The sequence below is a fragment of the Lontra canadensis genome, unplaced genomic scaffold, assembly GCF_010015895.1.
Source record: "Lontra canadensis isolate GAN:19392208 unplaced genomic scaffold, GSC_riverotter_1.0 scaffold73, whole genome shotgun sequence".
Taxonomy (NCBI): Eukaryota; Metazoa; Chordata; class Mammalia; order Carnivora; family Mustelidae; genus Lontra; species Lontra canadensis.
In genome coordinates this window covers 3415317-3434299 of record NW_022631067.1, presented here as the reverse complement: position 1 = coordinate 3434299, position 18983 = coordinate 3415317, and the positions used below count along the sequence as shown (strand labels likewise).

The 18983-nt window shown below is 46.1% G+C and overlaps 1 protein-coding gene across 1 annotated transcript in view; it reads left to right on the top strand.

Moving 5' to 3' along the window:
• Positions 1-18983, top strand: part of MYO16 (myosin XVI) — a 587020-nt gene that overhangs the window by 500722 nt on the left and 67315 nt on the right. The window contains exons 29-31 of the mRNA XM_032881053.1: positions 8848-8944; positions 13653-13899; positions 15822-16093. Coding sequence (XP_032736944.1) covers positions 8848-8944; positions 13653-13899; positions 15822-16093 — 616 coding nt within the window. The remainder of the gene's footprint in view (positions 1-8847; positions 8945-13652; positions 13900-15821; positions 16094-18983) is intronic.

Sequence of the window (18983 nt, the reverse complement as noted above, 5' to 3'; positions counted from 1 at the left end):
AGTGGCCTTTGGTAGATGGGCCTATTAAATCCCTTGAAGAGTGAAATCTCCTTTAAAACCGACATTATTAACAAGTGCGAGTTGGCCACACGAAATAGGGTGGATCTTGAGACGACGCGAAGCCCTGACTCTCTGGGATTCGAAAGCAGAAGACGGTTCACAAACATACATGCAGATGAGTCTCAGAGAAAATGTGGACACACCACGCTATCGATATTTGGAAAATTAGGAAATCGAGGTAAGTATCTTTTTTTAATATCTAAAAATGCTCTTTAGGACGAACGATATAAGAGCCAGGCTGGCATGAGTAGTCCCAGTTTTAGAAGCAAAGCAAACCTCAGAAGACACACGAGGCAGAGACTTGGCAGACACTGGTGGGGGAGGGCCACCTGCACGTACGTGTGTGCACGCGCGTGTGTGTGTGCAGGCCTCGGGCAGGACAGCGGGCTGTGACTGTGTGTTCACTGCAGCTCATCATTTATAGCATACACATTCCAGGAGGCAGGTAGTTTTTCATAGTATCGAGGCCATTTTGTTAAAAACAAAGACCAATGTTGCTCCTTCAATGAATGCATCCACCTCTCCGATGTCCTCTCCTCTGTGATTCTGAAGCCAATCAGCTTTGTGAGGCTCTGGCTTTGGTTTGCTTTTCCTGATGGGTGACTCTGAGTGGAAGAGGGTTGCTTTCATCAGGCTCTTGACCACATAGATATGATTTCTGGAATGAAGCCACGTGTGGGGTTACATAGGGAGTTACTCACCAGTCAGCTCAGAATAGGAGTTTTTGTTCATCTCTGTTTGCTGTACAGGTCATACTGTTCTAGGTGAGAGTAATTCGTTTTCTTAACCTGTAATTATATGTAATTTGAGCCGAACCACCTTCCTCAAATACCTGAAGATGTGGTACTCTGTTCGATGTGTGTGGCTGTAATTATCTTCTCTGTGTTGAAGTTAAACCTCAAGAATAGTCTATTTATAACAAAGAGAACTTGTATTTTAGTATAAATGTATCCTCTGAGGATGTTTAAAAATACATTTAGAGCCAGGCTGAACATTAGAATATTTCCATTTGGTAGTTTTTCAAAGCTGCCATGAAAATGTGAAGTATTGAAATAATAACAATGAAATGTACACACATAAAATAATGTCCATCCTTAGAAATACAGTGACTCCAAGAAGCAAATGGGGAAATATTTTAATTCAGTCTGAAGAAGATGAATTTTAGTTAAATGGTTATTTCTCTGAGCTTCTTGAAAGGATAGGCCATATTCTATTCATCCTTGGGGTCCTGGAACCTGGCAAGGTGCTGGGTATCAGCCCCTGGCAAATGTTGGGATGGATGGATGGATGGATGGATGGATGGATGGACTGTTGTATAGTTGGCTGGATAAATGGATGGAAGGATGGATGGATGGATGGATGGATGGATGGATGGATGGATGGATGGACAGACTGTTGTATAGTTGGCTGGATAAATGGATGGATGGATGGATGGATGGATGGATGGATGGATGGACAGACTGTTATATAGTTGGCTGGATAAATGGATGGATGGATGGATGGATGGATGGACAGACTGTTGTATAGTTGGTTGGATAAATGGATGGATGGATATATCAGTGGATGTGGGGATGAATAAAGAGATGGATGGGGGAGTGATTAGATAGAGGGAGGGATAGCTGGAGGAGTGGATGGGTGGATGCAGGGATGAATGAATGATTAAACAGTTGGAGAGGACAGACCACTGACAGGATAGAAGGGTGAATAAATATGAGACAGGAAAATCAGGAAAGTTCTAAGATACAATCGCCCGAGAGTATGTGAAAATGACACAGAATCAGGAATAAGTGCAGGACTGTTCGTGGTGGGCATATGGAAGTGTTGGGGTTTGGAGCTGTTTCTGCTTGGAAAAGGTTACCTAGTAGGCACAGGAAGTGCTTTGCATGGTAAAAGTAGAAAGAACCATGTTTTAAAGGAACACAATGACATTCTCAGATCAGCAGGAAGGAAAACAAGGCTGATGGGAGAGTGATGCAGACATCAAAACACATAAAAGAAAGACTGTATTGTTCAGAATCTTGTCAAGAAAGCTGATTTAAAATTGGGAACAGACCTACTTTGGTAGGGCACTTGAAGAGATAGTGGGCATATTTTTGGAGTGCTTGTATTACAGTGAATGATGCAACTATGTATGCAACTTTTGATGCAGCTGTAACATGAGATACCTTGTCTTTAAATGAGAAGTATTTCTTAGAATAAAGCTAGTGTTTTTATTTTTTTATTTTTTTTAATTTCTTTATTTATTTGACAGAGAGAGAAATCACAAGTAGGCAGAGAGCTAGGCAGAGAGAGAAGGGGAAGCAGGCTCGCCACTGAGCAGAGAGCCCGATGTGGGGCTCGATTCCAGGACCCTGGGATCATGACCTGAGCAGAAGGCAGAGGCTTTAACCCACTGAGCCACCCAGGCACCCCTAAAGCTAGTATTTTTAAAGTAAGGGATATTAACATTTTCAAGGATTAATTCATCAATAATAAGGAAAATAGAGCATTTTTGCAGCAAAAAAAGAAAAAATAAGCGTTCACCACAAGGTATTATTAAGTGTACGGTGACCATTAATAAAGATATTTCACTAATAATAGGTATAGAGAAAGGCAGTATCTAACATAACACTGACAGCAACTACAAATTCCATGCATAAGAATGCTGTCGTCTGTTTAATACAAATTCCATGCATAAGAATGCTGTCGTCCCTCAATCGTGTCTACAGAAGCTTTGCATCGGTTTTCTGCTCTCATAGAGTGTGTGGGACATTGAAGTAACAGTAAAAAACACCTATTTTAGAAGAGTCAAAAATGTGAGCTCTTTAGAGATGAACAAAAATCATATTGTGGAGGGCTTTGAATGCCGAATCCAAAGTTATACATTTAAACTGCTAGGCTTCATGGAGTCATGAAGGCTTCTGGAAGATTAATAAACCAGAGGCAATGTGCAAGTCTGAGGCAGGTAAAGAATTGGAGGATGAAATTTGGGAAATCTGGGAAATTTGGTGGCCCCAGAAATATGCAAGGTTAGCATTTTTGTTTCTTGCTCTTTTCATTAGATGCATTTTTGCAAAATGACCAAGTTCAAAGAGTTTAAACATTTCTTTTTTAAAATGTATGTAAAGTGAATTATTTTTTAGTATCTGAGTTCATGTTATAGCTCGTGTCCAGTAAAATCATTCTTGAAATTCTGCTTTCTTCATTTTGGCGTCCCATCTACTTTCATCTTCTCCACCTTGATGTTACGATGTAACTTAAGATCTTTGTATTTGCCCGACATCATCCTAGCCCACTGTATCTCACAGTGAAGTTGAATATTCAGATGGGTATAAAAATAATGACAAAAAACAGGAACTAGTGGTATTCTGGAGGTATATACAAGGTGTGTTAGCGACGTGAGTATGCTATTAAAATGAATTCATTATTTTGAGGTACACGCTAGACTCAGAGTTCACCAAGCCATCTGTGTTTTAAAGGGTGGACAGGAGCTTCTCCAGTAGGTGATTAGGAGAAAGGTATATAGCACGTGTTCAGCCAGAGAAGAAAAGTAAGCTTCCTTTTTGGAATAGCAAACAACATGATATAGTTAGAGAACAGATATGTCATGAATGCACTGAATAAAGCCATAGTATAAAAAGTCTAATAAACATTTCCAAAGAGCTTGAACGTTATCCTGAAAATGGCCCACTATTAAATCATGTTAGGCAAGAAAGTAATATGAGTTTGATGTTTAGAAAGATCACTCTGAAGATAGTTTTGCCCATGTCTCCCAGTCAGTGAATGGGGGATGTACCTAAAAGGGCGAGGCCAGTAGTAGGCTCCTCCTGCGGGAATCCTTGGGTTGCCATGGAAACCTGGAGTGTCTGTCCCTCTACTGCTCCACAGGAGGGCCACCTCTGCCAGCAAGCTTGCCTCCCCCACGCTTTGTCTACACCTCTGTGATCGGAGGCAGCCTTCAGTGACGGTGAGGAGGAAAGGGAGAGAAGAGAGAAGAGTGTCTTCACGGGTCCCTTTGATCTCTAACTAGAGCTGCCTCAGGTTTACCTACGTGCCATCCATGTGCCCTCCAGCAGCTGTCTGTGCTCCCTCAGCCCCCCTACCCCAGAAAGACCCCCAAAACTGTAGCAGGAATTGAAGCTTTTGAAGTCATCAATGACAATTTTTTTAATCCTTTAAAATCTGTCACTTCAAAAAAAAAAAAAAAACCCCTAATGGTTTTCTAATAAAAATAGCAATGACTATAATTCACAGATGGTTTACTTTTACAGGAGTCGGAATGACATTAACATTTTAATCTCAGATCAGAACACTCTGCCTCTAGGGAGGGCACAAGGAGAGGGCTCAGGAGGGGAACGTTTTAACCCCTCCTTCTCCTTCTATCTGGTCGTGAGAAACATCATTTTATAAGAGAACGCAACCAAAATAAAAAATGTGGGTGACTGGAACATTTGGTTGCATCCAAGTGAATCTTAATTTATTGGATTTGGTATAGCACACCAAGGCAGAGATGATGGGAGTAACTTGATGTGAATTCATTCTATAGAAGAAATTAAAATGGCCAATGTTGTTCTCCTGGTCAACATCATTAATAGACAATAAAAATATAGAATCCTTGTGATCTTGTCTGGGTTTCCTGGTTAAATAAGATTCCTAGATTTATGTCCCTGTAATCCTTAGCCTGAGGGATAACAGAGGACTTAAGACTACAGTGTGTTATTTAAAATAGTTTCTGACAAAGAAATCCAAAATACTACTAAATGGTGAATTTCATTCTTCAAGGAAAGAAGAAGCATTTACTCTAAACATGATGTCTCGAAAAGACCAGCAAAGTCAAACAAATGTTTACGTTTCCAATGAATATCTCCGAAAATTGCCAATCCACAAATAAATTATAGGGTAAAATGTATGTATGTGTAAAGAGGGAATGAAGGAATGAATGGGTAGGCCCACAGGGTAAGCACAAAGTACGCCCAAGTAGCCAAATGAAGAATTTTGGGGCCATCTGAAGGTGATGGTGGCACAATACCCAGCCATGCCCACGGAGTCTGAGGCTGTGCCTTAGCAGGATACCTGTGTAGATGTGGGCTTCTGTCCCCTTCCTCCTGCTGAAATGGAAGCCCAGAAGCCTCCCTCATTACAGAACGTTTGGTTTTACCTCTGGAGAATTTTCCTGGGCACAACCATACCAGAGCCTCAGAAGGAGCCTGGGGAGCAGGTCTAGCCCTCTGGCTCCCAGAGGAGCATCTTCCTGTCTAGCACCACACCCTCCCCCGCCAATGTCCCATGTCTCACGTTCCCACCCAACTCTTCCCTTGCCATTGTCCCAATCCATGGATCTCAGGAAGGACTCCTTTTATCCCTCCTGCAAGACAAGCAGATCTGCTGTGTGAAGCACTCAGACGTGTCTTCGGGTCCTGTGAAATCTCTAAGACGCTGTGAAAAAACCCTACTGCCTCCATATTTACGCCCCTTCTAATTTAGCCTCCATATGCGAACTGGAAAGTGGACGTTCCTGAAAATACTGTCAGGAGGTTTCACTTTTTCTCACTTCCTTTGTCTCAGTGGGGGAGTGGGGCTAGCTGACTCATTGCTCCCCAGCCTTCTGTCTTACGTCTTCACCCCACTTTTCTTTCCTCGCCCCCATTATTTGTCCTATCACCTACGGGCTGCCATGACTTCTCTCCGGTTTGCTGAATGACTTAGGGTCCGGCTCATATTTTCAATGACCGTCATAACTTATTTTCATCCTTGAAGACATTATCATCCATCGCGATGACTCATCTTCTTATACGAGGACTTCACAATTCCTTATGTTCTGTTTCTAATCTGAATCCGCCCTCCCCACATCCCCACCACTTGTGAAGCTCAAGAATATATCTTCATATTCTCCAAGAGAGATGTAAATGTATATGCATAATGGCAAGTGTGCAATGCAATATAATAAATGAGGAATCATTCATAGGGTGTTCTGGGAACACAAGTGAAAGTCATCAAAGCCTACTAGAAGTGGATTAACGGCTCTCAAAAATCTAATAATGGGAGTGGGGCTTGAGCTCGGTAATGAAGGATGAATAAGAGTTGGCCAACACACAGGCAGCAGTGGTAGGTTCTTCCCGATCCAAATCGTTGATGACATGATATTGTCTCACTTCACCAAGTACCTCCCAGAGCCAAGTCCAGCAACCCATTCTTCAGATGGTTTTAAGAAGGAACTTGATAAATTTCAAATACAATTTCAGGAGTCATTTTTAGGAAATTTAGTTGGGATCCACTTTCAATCTTCCAGGGAATCCACTTTGTCCAGGTTTCCCTGGAGTATTCTTCACGATGTGGCCACCGGTTACATGTGTGGACCCTTCCCTCATCACTGTTTGTGCAACTAGCCCCCAACATGGTTTTCTGCCCCTTGCTATTCACAGGCTGCTTTTTCTGCCCCACATTCATCTTCTCCATCGAACCCTAGACACCCTGGAGAATCCCTGCCCATCCTTCAAGACCACATGGCTGAGATAACTTGCTTTTTCGTGAATCCTACCTAACCTCATCTCGATTCCCCGTCCTTAGATGTAACTCATCATTTTTGCTCACTGCTGATCTTCCGCAGGAAGCTTGTCTTTGAGGACATTATCTGCCCTCACATCCCCAGCATCTCAAGATCTACCTACTTCCATGTTTCGAATGGCTGTTGGAAATGTCACTCTGGGAGCTCTTTGTCGTCCTGTCCAACTCCCTTCTCATCCAGCCAGGGTCCCCATTTAATTAAGAGAGTGGAACTGGAACCTAGTTGTCTTAATTCCATACATGGGTCTTTTCCCCATGTTGAGCGCCCCCCCCCCCATACCCCCGCTGAGTTCCCCTAGCGATCATCATCGACTCCACCCATTGGGTCATATTGCTGGCTGTCACTCTTCTGGACTTGCATTTTGGGACACAGGTTTGCATGCATTTTGCCTTTGCGATTCGGTTTCCCACAATGAGTCGCATACGATAGCGATGAACAGAAAGACGCCATGCTCCCTCCTTCCCGGTGCCCGTCTCACAGATTTGTTCCACGGCGCTCACAGACAGTACCAACTGTTCTTCCTGTTGGCTGCCAAAATAAGTCAGCAGTCGGGAAGGGGGGAAGAAAAAGACTATGAATTATGGAAAATAACTTGGGAGAGAGAATGACAATACAGTGAGAAAAAGTAACAACTCTCTGTAGCCCCCCACCCAGGTGAGTGTCTCAGATCTCTGCGAACTACAAGAAAACTAAGCAAAGAGCAGCCTCTAGTCAAGCAGGAGCCTCTGAGACAGGACAGTCGTTGAGAACTTGCCCCATTGACCTGACTCAGCGGCCTGACCGCCACCACGGAAGACTCAGGCCCCAGTCTCTTGCACAACTGTGTGTTTCATTAAGACAGATGATCATGGCGAAGGGGGCAGCTAGATGGATGGGACAGCTAGTGACAGCTAGATGGGGTGTGACAACACAGGTCTGGAATAAACTCAGTTTCCAAATAAAAAGCTTCATAAACTTCCTCTGGCCAGGCATTCTGGAGACAAGTCTGACCTATAAACCCTTCCAGTGCCTGACAGTGTGTGCCTACGCACAAGCTGCGGGTGTCATTGGGATGTGGGCTGGAGCGGGGGGTGTTTGCATCTTAACGACCCATCGCATGCTCGGGAGCACACGTGTGAGTCTTCTCATCGTGGTGGCATTTGTCTCAAGCCCTAAGAAGATGATCATGAACATGTCACGAGGGGTGCCGGAGCAGTACATTTTCTTAATCTAGCAGAACCTCACCTCTGAGCTCCCCCCGCACCTCCCGTCAGTATTTACCAGGCTGTCTGGGATTATTTACGCATGCTTCCCCCCAAAGCCTGCGAGAATTTACATGGCAAAGGGCATTCCTCACACCTACCCCCAGCTCTGGGAATTCTTAGACAATACACACAACACCCAAGAAAATTATTTTGAAAACGCATGGGTGTGGTTTATCATTCTGTGGCTTGAAGACTTTCCTTTGGCCGCGGTCTCCCTCCGCAGCCATGTACCCGGGCTGGCTTGCACACCACCGTAGCTTTTGTGGACGCTGCTTCGGTAACACGCTTCTTAAAAATGTTGCAGAAAAAATAAATAAATAAATAAACAAATAAATAAATAAATAAATAAAACAAGATAAAATAAAATAATTAAAATCCTGCAGAGAAATGCTTATTGTGTTGTCATTTACAGAATCTACTAGCTGGTTCTTGCTCATAGGTGACCTTGTCAAGACTTTTTACTTTGGGGCTGCAGCTTTGTAATGTGGGCGTATGAACATTTGATGTATAATAACATATAATAACATGTAGTGGGAAAAAATTATGGAAATGACACAATTTTGTGTGTCTGCTTTATGGGGTCTGTGGGTCTTTTTGTTTTATCGTTTTCTTTCTCATAGATTCAACCTCCCTGCTTAGAGTTGAGGAAAGAAAAGAATCACAGAGGGAGAAGGGGATGGTCTCTGCTCCCGGTGGGGTCAAGGCCTGTGTTTCTCCTTGGCCAGGTGTGGCACGGTCACCACAACTCTCGTGTGTGGGCATTTGCAAACATTAATGACAGTGTGAGCACACAGCGAGCACACTTATTAGAATAAAACCTTTGGGGTTGCAAGTAGATGTAGTAGCGTTTGGAAAAGAAATTAAGGAAAATGTACTAAATTAATATTGTTAGCTGCGTTTCTTCTAATCCTCTTCTGGAAAAATCTCTTGCCTGACTATTCCCCCATCACCATTGTTGGTATCTTCATGCAGTAATGTCTCCTGCTGTTTGTGTTTTAGATGGGAGTCCGAAAAGTGTTTCTAAAATACTGGCACGCCGACCAGCTCAATGATCTGTGCCTGCGGCTCCAGAGAAAAATTATCATCTGCCAAAAAGGTAACAATCACGCCCTCACCTTTCTGGACCTGTCTGAGTTGTGAAATACAGTGTCTCGTAGAGCATCCCCGAGTTGAAATGTCGGTGGGACCTACTCCGTGGTGGGCCCCTCCGTCATTGTGATGACACCACATGCAGGCAGGGCCCAGGAGCTGAGACAGCCCTTCCTGTCAATCAGCGGATGCCTGCTTGGCCCCCGCTGTATCTGGTAGTCATTCCACCTGAAATTTCATATCAAAGTTGCACCTCCCTCACAGTTTGGAAGAGGGACCATTCGTCTTTTATAATTTACGCAGCCACCACCTTGTAAATATTCACAATTGTTGATCTGAGCAGAAAGCACAGGGCAGGAAGACATAGCTTTGAATCTTCACTGGGAACTGCCGCCCCTCACCACCACAACGAGGCACTGAGATGCCCCTAAGAACCATATATAGGCCATTTTCATCAGTATCACTGGTACGCTGGGATTTTATGGAACCTTCCACGTGCCTTGGGAAAATCCTTGACTCTTCCCTTTCCTTTATAGAGACAATAATACCGGACTATTATCTTTGATAGCAGACAGCAACAGCATTTTCATGTTGGGAGAGATCCCATGCAGAATTTTTTCCCCTGCAAAAACCTAAGTGACCATTGCAAATGGGCACATTAAAAAAAAAAAAAAATCTTAACTATGCTACCCATAAAATATATATACACTTACTAACATTAATTTTTAATTTGCTTAATGATTTGATTATATTAGATATCATAAATGATATCTAAGGAAAGGTAAAAGAAGGAGATATACAGGCTAGTTTTGGCGGAACCTGTTATAATGAGCTTAGCTCTCTGATCCCTCGGAAATTTTTGTTTTGTTTTGTTTTGTTTTTTAAAGATTTTATTTATTTATTTGACAGAGAGAGATCACAAGTAGGCAGAGAGGCAGGCAGAGAGAGAGAGGGAAGCAGGCTCCCTGCTGAGCAGAGAGCCCGATGCGGGACTCAATCCCAGGACCCTGAGATCATGACCCGAGCAGAGGGCAGTGGCTTAACCCACTGAGCCACCCAGGTGCCCCGCTCCGGAAATGTTAAACACAGGCACAGCTCGTGGGATGCAGAAATCGATTTGATTCTGTTCAAGCCTCTGTCCATGGAGCCCCTGTGTGAAATCTCCAAGGGGGGTCCCGTCATTTCTGATCGTTAAAAACCCTGCTAGATGCTGGTGCTTCAAACGATCTCCACAGAATTGTACAGGCCCAGTCCGAGAAATGCTCAGAAGTCAGAACTACCTTCCAAGTTAAACTATCCCTCTTAGCCGCCGCAGGCCCTGTGGGGGTGGGGGTGGGGGCCTGGGGGTGGGTCTCACCCTGTCTACACACCCCTGGGGCTGGCAACAGGGAGGGGACAGGGCAGCCCCTTCCGTCCGACTGGCCCCCATGTGGGCTGGCCTTGGGGTTCTCTAACGTGGCTGCAGGTGTTCAAGGACGGCCCTTGACTCTGCGGGAGCACACCTGCAGGAGCCTGGGCGCTGCTCACCTGAGCGGTGGCCTGACCTCTCCTGCAGACAGTCACCTGGACTTCTCCCCCAGCCTCTGGCCCTCTGCCCCCAGTGTTCTCAAATAAGCCCCTTTCAATGACTCCAAGCCGTCATCGCTTTCATAACATGGACATCTAGTGCCCGAGAAACACAGTAGAGGACGCCGGCACAGTCCACCATGTCCTCCAGACCCCAAGGTCACATGGCTGGTTCTCCACCTGGACTGCCAAAGCTCCTTGCAGCAGCCTGGAGGTCAGCAGTGGTGCAGGGAGCTTTGGGGATGGAGGCAGTCCACCCCAACTCTAGGCAACCCCTGCTCCTCTCTGGCTTATGTGCGTCTGGCCCCTTTGTCCTTCATCCACGGAAGGAGAGGCGGAGGTCCCAGGTCAGTCTGCACTGCCACCATTGCAATTCTGTGCATGGGCTCAGCCACTCCCCTGCTGTGCCCTGTGAGCACCACCTGGGAGCCAGTCAGAAATGCAGAGTCTCGGGCCGCCCCCCACATTCAGCGTCTGCCCTTACAGCCTCAGCTGGAGCTGGGATGGGGGCCCCATCGCCAAGACCAGTGCCCTCACCCCTGAGCTCTGGAGCCAATGGAGAATCCCATTAACTGTCATGGTGTCCGCACACAGAACGGGATCCCGAGTTCTGGAAATTTTCCCTTCCATACAAGGAGAAGAACGCGTACCCCTTCTTCGCTCAGGGGTGCTCGCTAGGAACATCTCCCCGATTTAACGGCAAACATTCAGGTGATCCTACTGACCTTAAAGTGAAGAAATGAGCAGAACTCTAGGTATTCCTTCATGTTGAAAGATAAAAACTGAGACAGGTCTTAAAAAAGTGGCATCACAATAAAACCATAATTTCAGATTGCATAATTGAAATAATGGAGGTAAAAGTATCTATAGAACTACAGGCTCTTAAATGCAAAGCATTAATTATTGATTTTTATTTTTATAGCTTTTGGAACAATCCCTTCAGTACTTTTCACTGGTGTGAAATTTACTCAACGTTTATACAATCCGGAGTTATTTTCCGTTTTTCAAGAGTTGTCGTTCTTCCTTTGTACACGGTGGGGTTGGGGAGAAAGCCTAAACTTTAAGCATTTTAATACTCAGTGACTCCTAATGGAAGTTTCTTCCTGACCCTACATGTTCACTTGGTCCTGGCTGGAAGCGTCAGGAAAGCCAACTTTTAACTTGTCTGAAAGAGAACAAGTATTGGCGATCAATTGTGACAAATTTATTTTTACTAGTTGCCTCTTACTGAGGAAAGCAAGTTTCAGCAGTTGGTATATCATGTTTAAAGAATCTTTAAAGGCTGCCAGTAGTGAGTGTGAGAAGACAGAGTCCCCGGATGTGGGACGAGGGGCCCCCAGTGAATGTCTGTGCGGTGAATAACTCTTCTCTCACGGGGTCACAAAATGTCCTCCGTGGCCACATTAATCTTCGCTTTATTCCGAAAGATTAAACATCTTGAATATACCCTCACCTTCACCCTTGCAAAAGTCAATGTCTCAGTTTTTTTTTTTACTGTAACAGGAACGAGCGAGCAAATGGACCCATTTGAGCTCTTCTCTTTTCTCTCAGGCCACTGCATGGTTGACACTTCTGCCTTTTACGATGCATTTTTCATTCCTGGAAGTCTGATCGTACCTTCCACTGCGAATTCTTTTCCCCCTTTACATGGGTTCAGCATGACTGTTTCACAGTGAACTTAATAACAGCTGCCTTCCAAAGTAACTCAATATTTAGTATTGCCATTGGCGGGGCGGGGGGGAGCCTTAAGCATTTTAGATGTCTGCATATTATTTGCCTCTGGAGCCATAATTATGGAAAGTTGTATTCAGCTTTCCACCTTCTAATCGAATAAAGGCATCAAAATGAATATTCTAGATAAGCCGCACATTTTTTCTTCTATTAGTGAATAGTTTAAAGCACTTAATGTTTTACAGGACGTTCCCCCCCACAACAAAACAACGTGTCTTTGCTACACACATTAGTTTTTTCCCCTGAGATTTTAGTTCTTCTTAGAGTTCTAGCAACTCCTTCTGACCTTAGAAACTTGGCATTGGAAGGGGCGGCGTCCTAAGTTCAAAAGGTGCGGCTGGAAATTTGCACCTGTTCACGGCACCCAGGAGAAGGGGCCGTTGACCCTCTCGGACACGCTGACTCCCTCTCGCAGGAGCTGGCCCGACCGGTGTGCGCACTCTGCTCATCGTTAAAAGTTCTTCTTCATGTTGACGACAATATGCTTCCCTGGGACGTCCCTGTTGGTGACCTGCTCTCTGGGGAGCTGAAGCAGCATCTGGGTGGTCCGAGGAAAGGGAATGAGTTTGGGTGCATAAGCACGGAGATTTGAAACCTGGCTCTACCCTCCATTGATGATGCTTCCATGGAGGAACCTTCGTAGCTCCACTAAGCTTCTCTTTCTCTGGGTGCACAATGGAGACAATGGTTTATGAATCATCCTTCATATGAAGTGGGAATGAAATGATAGAGAGCCCGACACATGGAAATGCCTGTAAATGGTGGGCATTGTTACTTCTGTTTTCAAGTCTTACCATTTGTTACTGACATATTAGCCATTTCAAAGTGTGTTCACTCATTTGTTTCTCCTAATTCTAACACATTTTTCTAGCTAGCACCCCTTCCCTGGAGAGCAGTAAGGATGTCCTCAATTCACACATAATCTCTTTCCAGAGTCTTAAATGCACTGCTCGTTTTTTTTTTAGGAGTTCAATCATAGTCCTATTAACAATACGTGCCTGTTTTTGAAGACGACTTCCAGAAGCCTCAGCCGTCTCTGTTCTACTCGGATATAACGAGAGATGAGCAGTGCCCCCTAAAGTGGCCCAGTTGCCGCCACACTGCAGAATTCTCTGTGGTTTAGACCGGGTTCCTCCCCACTGACCTTCTTTCTTTCATCTGGACCATCATGTCCAGCCTGTGTTTCAAAAACAAGTGTGGATGCCTCATTCCTTATGTTACAGATTTCGCCTCTTAGGTGTTATCGTTGCTGAATGCACATCCCTTTCCAGACACGAGATGAGAAGGTTTTGTAAATCCCAGTTCTGGGTGAGATGCATCTACCGAGGCATCCGTGTGTTGGGACTCTCTGTGTGTCTGGGTTTCGCTTCTGCTCCTCTCACTGACCCATGATTGTGTTTTGTTTTTTTTTATGGAAGTTGTACGAGGGTTTCTAGCACGCCAGCACTTGCTTCAGAAAAGGAGCATCAGACAGCAAGAGGTCACGTCCATCAACAGCTTCCTGCAGATTACGGAAGACATGGGGTTGAAGACCTACGATGCCCTGGTCATTCAGAACGCTTCTGACATCGCACGTGAAAATGACCGGCTGCGGAATGAAATGAATGCTACTTACCATAAAGCAAAGGTGGAGGCCAGACACAAGCCAGAGGAAAGAACCAAAAGGTAAAGGCAGATCATATGCAACTTTAATTACCTTTATCATTGACCCAGTGGAGTCAAGAAAATCCCAGTAGTCCTTAATGCAGGGTTCCGTCGAATATGACGGTGGTTACGGGAATGAGCATGGATGTGCGTGTGTGACTTGCTCTTTGAAACCTCCGAGCAATCTAAAAGGGTCCCTTCTCATGCTTTCTTTTCACACAATGGATGCCCTCTGCTAGTCTCTCCGTATGAAACGGTTATCACTTCCCCTACGATGCTGCATCGCTTACCATCTCAAGGCCACAGTTTTAAGGGAGCTCCTATTTCTGTCTTAGCAAAAATATACAGCTCAGTTCTTGACATCTTTATACAAGAATTATATATATATAAGGTGACTCATAGAAACTTCTGGAAATCTGAGCCAAACAACGGAGAAGCCACTCCGAACACAGAGAAGTGGAATCGGTGCTCTTTAGGTCTTATATTTCCCTTAGTAATTTGTCAGTTTCGTTGCCAACAGGAATATTCAGGGGAAACACTTTTCATTGTCAAGTTCGCTTTGGACACTGAGCTTGGGATAGGAGTGTGGAGGCGACCTGGTGCTTCTCCGTCTTACCGGTCTTGCCTCTCCCTGAAGGACGGGGACACCCCTGATTCTCGGCCCCCCTCTCAGGAGGGCAGGGACCGGGGTCCTCCCTCGACGACAGGCAGGTGTTTGTTTTTCCGTAGAAACTTGGCATTCCCTGGTCGTTTCTCACGGAAAATGACTCCCCTTCGCCTCGGCTTCCTGTGTCAAAGGATTTTTTATTAAAGATGAAATGGCGACGTGTCTCTCACTAATTAGCTTCAAATATCTCCGTGATTAAATACTGAAAAACTTCCCTTTGTACGGAAAACTGTAATTAAACATTACAGGGAAAACAAATTATTCACTGAGTGCCCTGCTTTCATCTCCGGCTAGTTCATCTTCCACACGGGTGTCTGGCTCTGCCTCGTGGTGGCTCCCCCACCCCGGCTGGTGTGCTGTCGCACAAAGCTATAATTACAAACACAAACGCTCAGAGACTCCTTGTGCAATGAACGCACTAGCATCTCCCTGATAAACGATTACATTGACGTGTGGAGCCAGAAGGGACTTTTTTTTAAACCAGATAACTATTAATTTTATCTGACTTCCCAAATAATATTTATTATTTTCGCTGCTGGAACTCAACAGCCACCCCAATTTCCCCATTTGATTATGTATTCATTTTGCCTGATATAAAATTAAGTGAAGAAGTCTTTTCCCATTTATTTATTGACTACCAGCGGTTCGCTTGGCATTGTGCACACCGATGGGGGAACCGAACAAAAATAATCATTCGCCCATCGTTAAATAATTGCTCGTGGAGTTTCACTGGCAAGGAGAAAAAGGGAGCGAGCGAGAGAGAGAAACGTAAACCATTGCTGGTGTTAAGTCAAGAGCATACTCTTTGGCAATGGGAGACGGTGATGAACTCCCCGCATTTGATGCATCGGTAACTCTCTATTAAGACGGATTTCCCAGAAATTATCATTCAGATTGAAATTCTGGTTTTTTTATTTGCTTAATAATCAGAGTGTGAAAAATTCATTCAGCGAGCGCCTGATAGAAAACGTGGCTGTCTGTAAGCAGTGCTGTGTTGGCTGAGGTTCTCAGAGTCGCCGTGATGGTCCGCACCGTGCTCATGCGGCGGCGAGCGGGCGGGGAGGGTGGGCAGCGTTCCCTGGGTGCGGCCGGTCCCAGAGCACGAGACACGCATCCCCAGAGCACGAGACACGCATCCCCAGACCGCGGCAGGGAAAGTCCGTTCACCGTTCACCGAAAAGCCAGATTATGCCTGCTTGAGCGGGTTCATTGGGACCGTCTCAATAACGCATCTGGGCCCCCCGCTGGGGTGCTCTTTGTGTTCTGTTTCCCCCAGAGCCGAAGATAGGGCTGGACCCAGGCATTGCCACTACAGCTCCGTCCCGGTCCCCCTGGCGGTGGACGGCCTGATCCAGGCCCTGGCTGGCCCGTCCGCCCGGTCTCCTTCTCTGCACTCGGTGTCCAGCCTGGATGATGGCAGCTGCCTCCCCTCACCACGGAAACAGCCTCCGCCCAAGCCCAAGAGGGACCCCACCACGCGGCTGAGCGCCTCCTATGAGGCCGTGAGCGCCTGCCTGTGGGCGGCGGCCCGGGAGTCAGCAGGTGAAGGTCAGCAGGGGAAGGAGGGGGGCGCCTGGTCGGGGGCCCTGGTGCTCTGCCTTCCGGTGTCTGAATGCCCCAGCAGTATCGCTGCCCTAATCTATCTTTAATAGAAATAAGTCCTGCTGTCAGCCTGCCAGCAGCTCTTTAATCATTAAATATAAATCATATGTATTCAGCTCTCCCGGGGTGTTAGGGAAAAGCTACTTGTGTATCATTTCCTCACTATCCCTCCCCCATCAGCATTGTCAGTGTGGGCGAGGGGCCTCGGACCAGAGCACGCCAGGGTGTCTGTCCTTGTCCGGGAAAATGTTCACTGATTATAAGCCTAAAATCTCACAATGACTAGTTCATGTGACTGTCACCGCCTAATTACTCATTTTTCAAAGAGTGAAAACAAAGGCAGGACATGTGGGCAGAGCAGGTACTGACCGCAGAGTTCTGTATCCCCTGCCCACAGGTAGGCCCTGTCGTAAGCCCAGGATACATCATATCTGGAACAAACGGGATCATCTTTCCTCACGGGGTTTGCGTTCTCGTGTGGGAAGACGGATGCTTGACACAGTGAACAAGTCAATACATAAAGTATTTCAGCGTATCACGGCTTCAGAGAAACGTACAACGGGTAGGGGAGGAGGTGCAGGGCGGGGGGTGAAACTCTACAAGGCATGGTGTGCAGGTTCCGCTAGAGAAACTTCCACCTGGACACGGGATGGATCACAGTTCCTTCCATCAGCAGATGAGCCAAGAATACAAAATCATGGTGAAGCCACGCACCCATCTGGGGGAGGAGATGGGTGATACCAGGGGACAGTGGAAAGACTGTGGCTCCGACACCATGAGCAGTGAAAGCCCCAGCTACCAGGAAAGATGCTTCTTCATCGTCACTTTCAGAAAGAATGGATTTTTTAAAGCTTTTTTTTTTTTAGAATTTTTTAAAAGATTTTAATTATTTATCTGACAGAGAGATATCACAAGTAGGCAGAGAGGCAGGCAGAGGGAGAGGGAGCCCAATGTAGGGCTCAATCCCAAGACCCTGAGACCATGACCTGAGCTGAAGGCAGGCGAAAGAATGGGTTTTTAAGAGAATATTTAATTTAAAAAAAAAAAAAGGCCATCAGTATGGTAATGTATGAGTCATGTCATGATCATACAGGGATGTAGGAAATGTAGGAGAAATTCCTAAGTTTGGGGAGAGGCGTGCAAGTGTGTTTCTGAGGTCACGGCACCAAAAACAGCTACGAAAGTTGAAAGCGGTGTCAGGGAAATCTCGGGAGGACAGGCTCAGGGGGACATCAGTGCGAGCGCAGACCCAGCGTTAGAGCCGGATCAGCGGAGATGCGGGACCTCCTCCGACACCCCCACAAACCACAAGAGGCTGTCGTCTAAAGAGACCATAAACCCGCTCCCAGGGTAAGGGGGTACATCCCATTTCCAGCCCTACTTTCAAACCTCTGCCCAGCGTTTGTGGTATAGAGCTGAAAAAATTGCACCGAAAGAGGCTCCCTTGGGTTTATTGGAAGAGGAAGAGTGGCCTCCTGCTGGCAAACACTGCTGAGCTGAAGAAATGTGGACTAGACCCTGGATAGCATCAGAAGCTGGAAAACACAAAACGAGACTGACTATCACAGCCCGCCCAAGGCGGCTCCCTGTCCTGATTCCCAACGCCGCACACGGGCGCTACCGAGTTGAGGAGGTCGGCCCCCAAATAGTCCGTCCCATCTGAAAACTCCCATGTGTGCCCATTCCAAAGCCGTCCGCTCTGGACTTGAGATTCTGCAGTATTCAGCTGGTGCCAACTAGTCACGTCATCGGGAAGGGAGAGAAAGTATTGGGGATGACATCAAAACACGTCCATTAAGACAAAGTGACCCGAGAACCATAGGAGAGAAAAAATACAGATAAAAGCAGGTGACAGGACGTTGCCACTCCTGTGAGGACGCACTGGGCAGTGTCATGGTTCAAAATGCATGATGGGATGCCATAAGGGTTGCAAGACTTTCTGGAGAAAGTTAAGTTCTTGGAATCTAATTTCAGCTGGCTTGTGACCGAGGTCACCTGTCGGGGTCTCCCACGCAGGTCGAACCCTGTGAACTAAGAATTTGGAGGTCAGCCCAGGAGGTGGTGTGTTGATGCTGTCTACATTGTGTGTCCTTTCTTATAAGACTCCTCATGCGACTCTATGCCCACCACCACATCTCCTGCTGCTGGAGACAACTCCTCCCTCAAACCTGCTAATCCGATAGGGCAGGTGTGCCCGCTGGTTTGCTTACCATCTGGAGTCAGGCCCCGTGGGGGTCTGGTCGCCTGGGTTTCCAATCCATACGCCCTTCTGAGAGAAACCCACCATGCACAGGGGCTCTGGCCCCATTTATGCTTTTGTGATAGGAGTGGAGGTGTCCAGGACAGAGGCCACTAGCCATGTCTGGCTATTGACATTTAACTTCAAATTAAGTGAAATTTAGAACTCAGTTCCTCAGTCATTAGTGACACTGCAGGGTGTGGAACCTCCAAACATGGCAGAAAATCCTTTCAGACACCACTGATTCTCCATGCTTGTACCCCGAGGACAGTGCTGGGCTTTTTATATATGTCACAAAACTGTCCTTCTGGAGAAGACAGAAAGAAACTCGGATTGCTATTTAAAATGCTGTGTCAGCCTTGATTTCATAAGAACAAGGACCGCAACCCAGTCAGTTTCTTACTTGATCCATTCCTTTTGGCTTCTGAAAAGACCGAGTTCAGACACTCTTCTTTTGCAGGGAAAGCTGCTGATTCATCTCCAAAGGTTACGTAGTGAAGGGAGGTCTGATGAGAGAAGGAGAGCCAAGAAGCTTAGAGAAACCAAAGATTAGGTCACATTAAGCCTTTCCCATAGGTTCTCATCCAGTAAACGCAG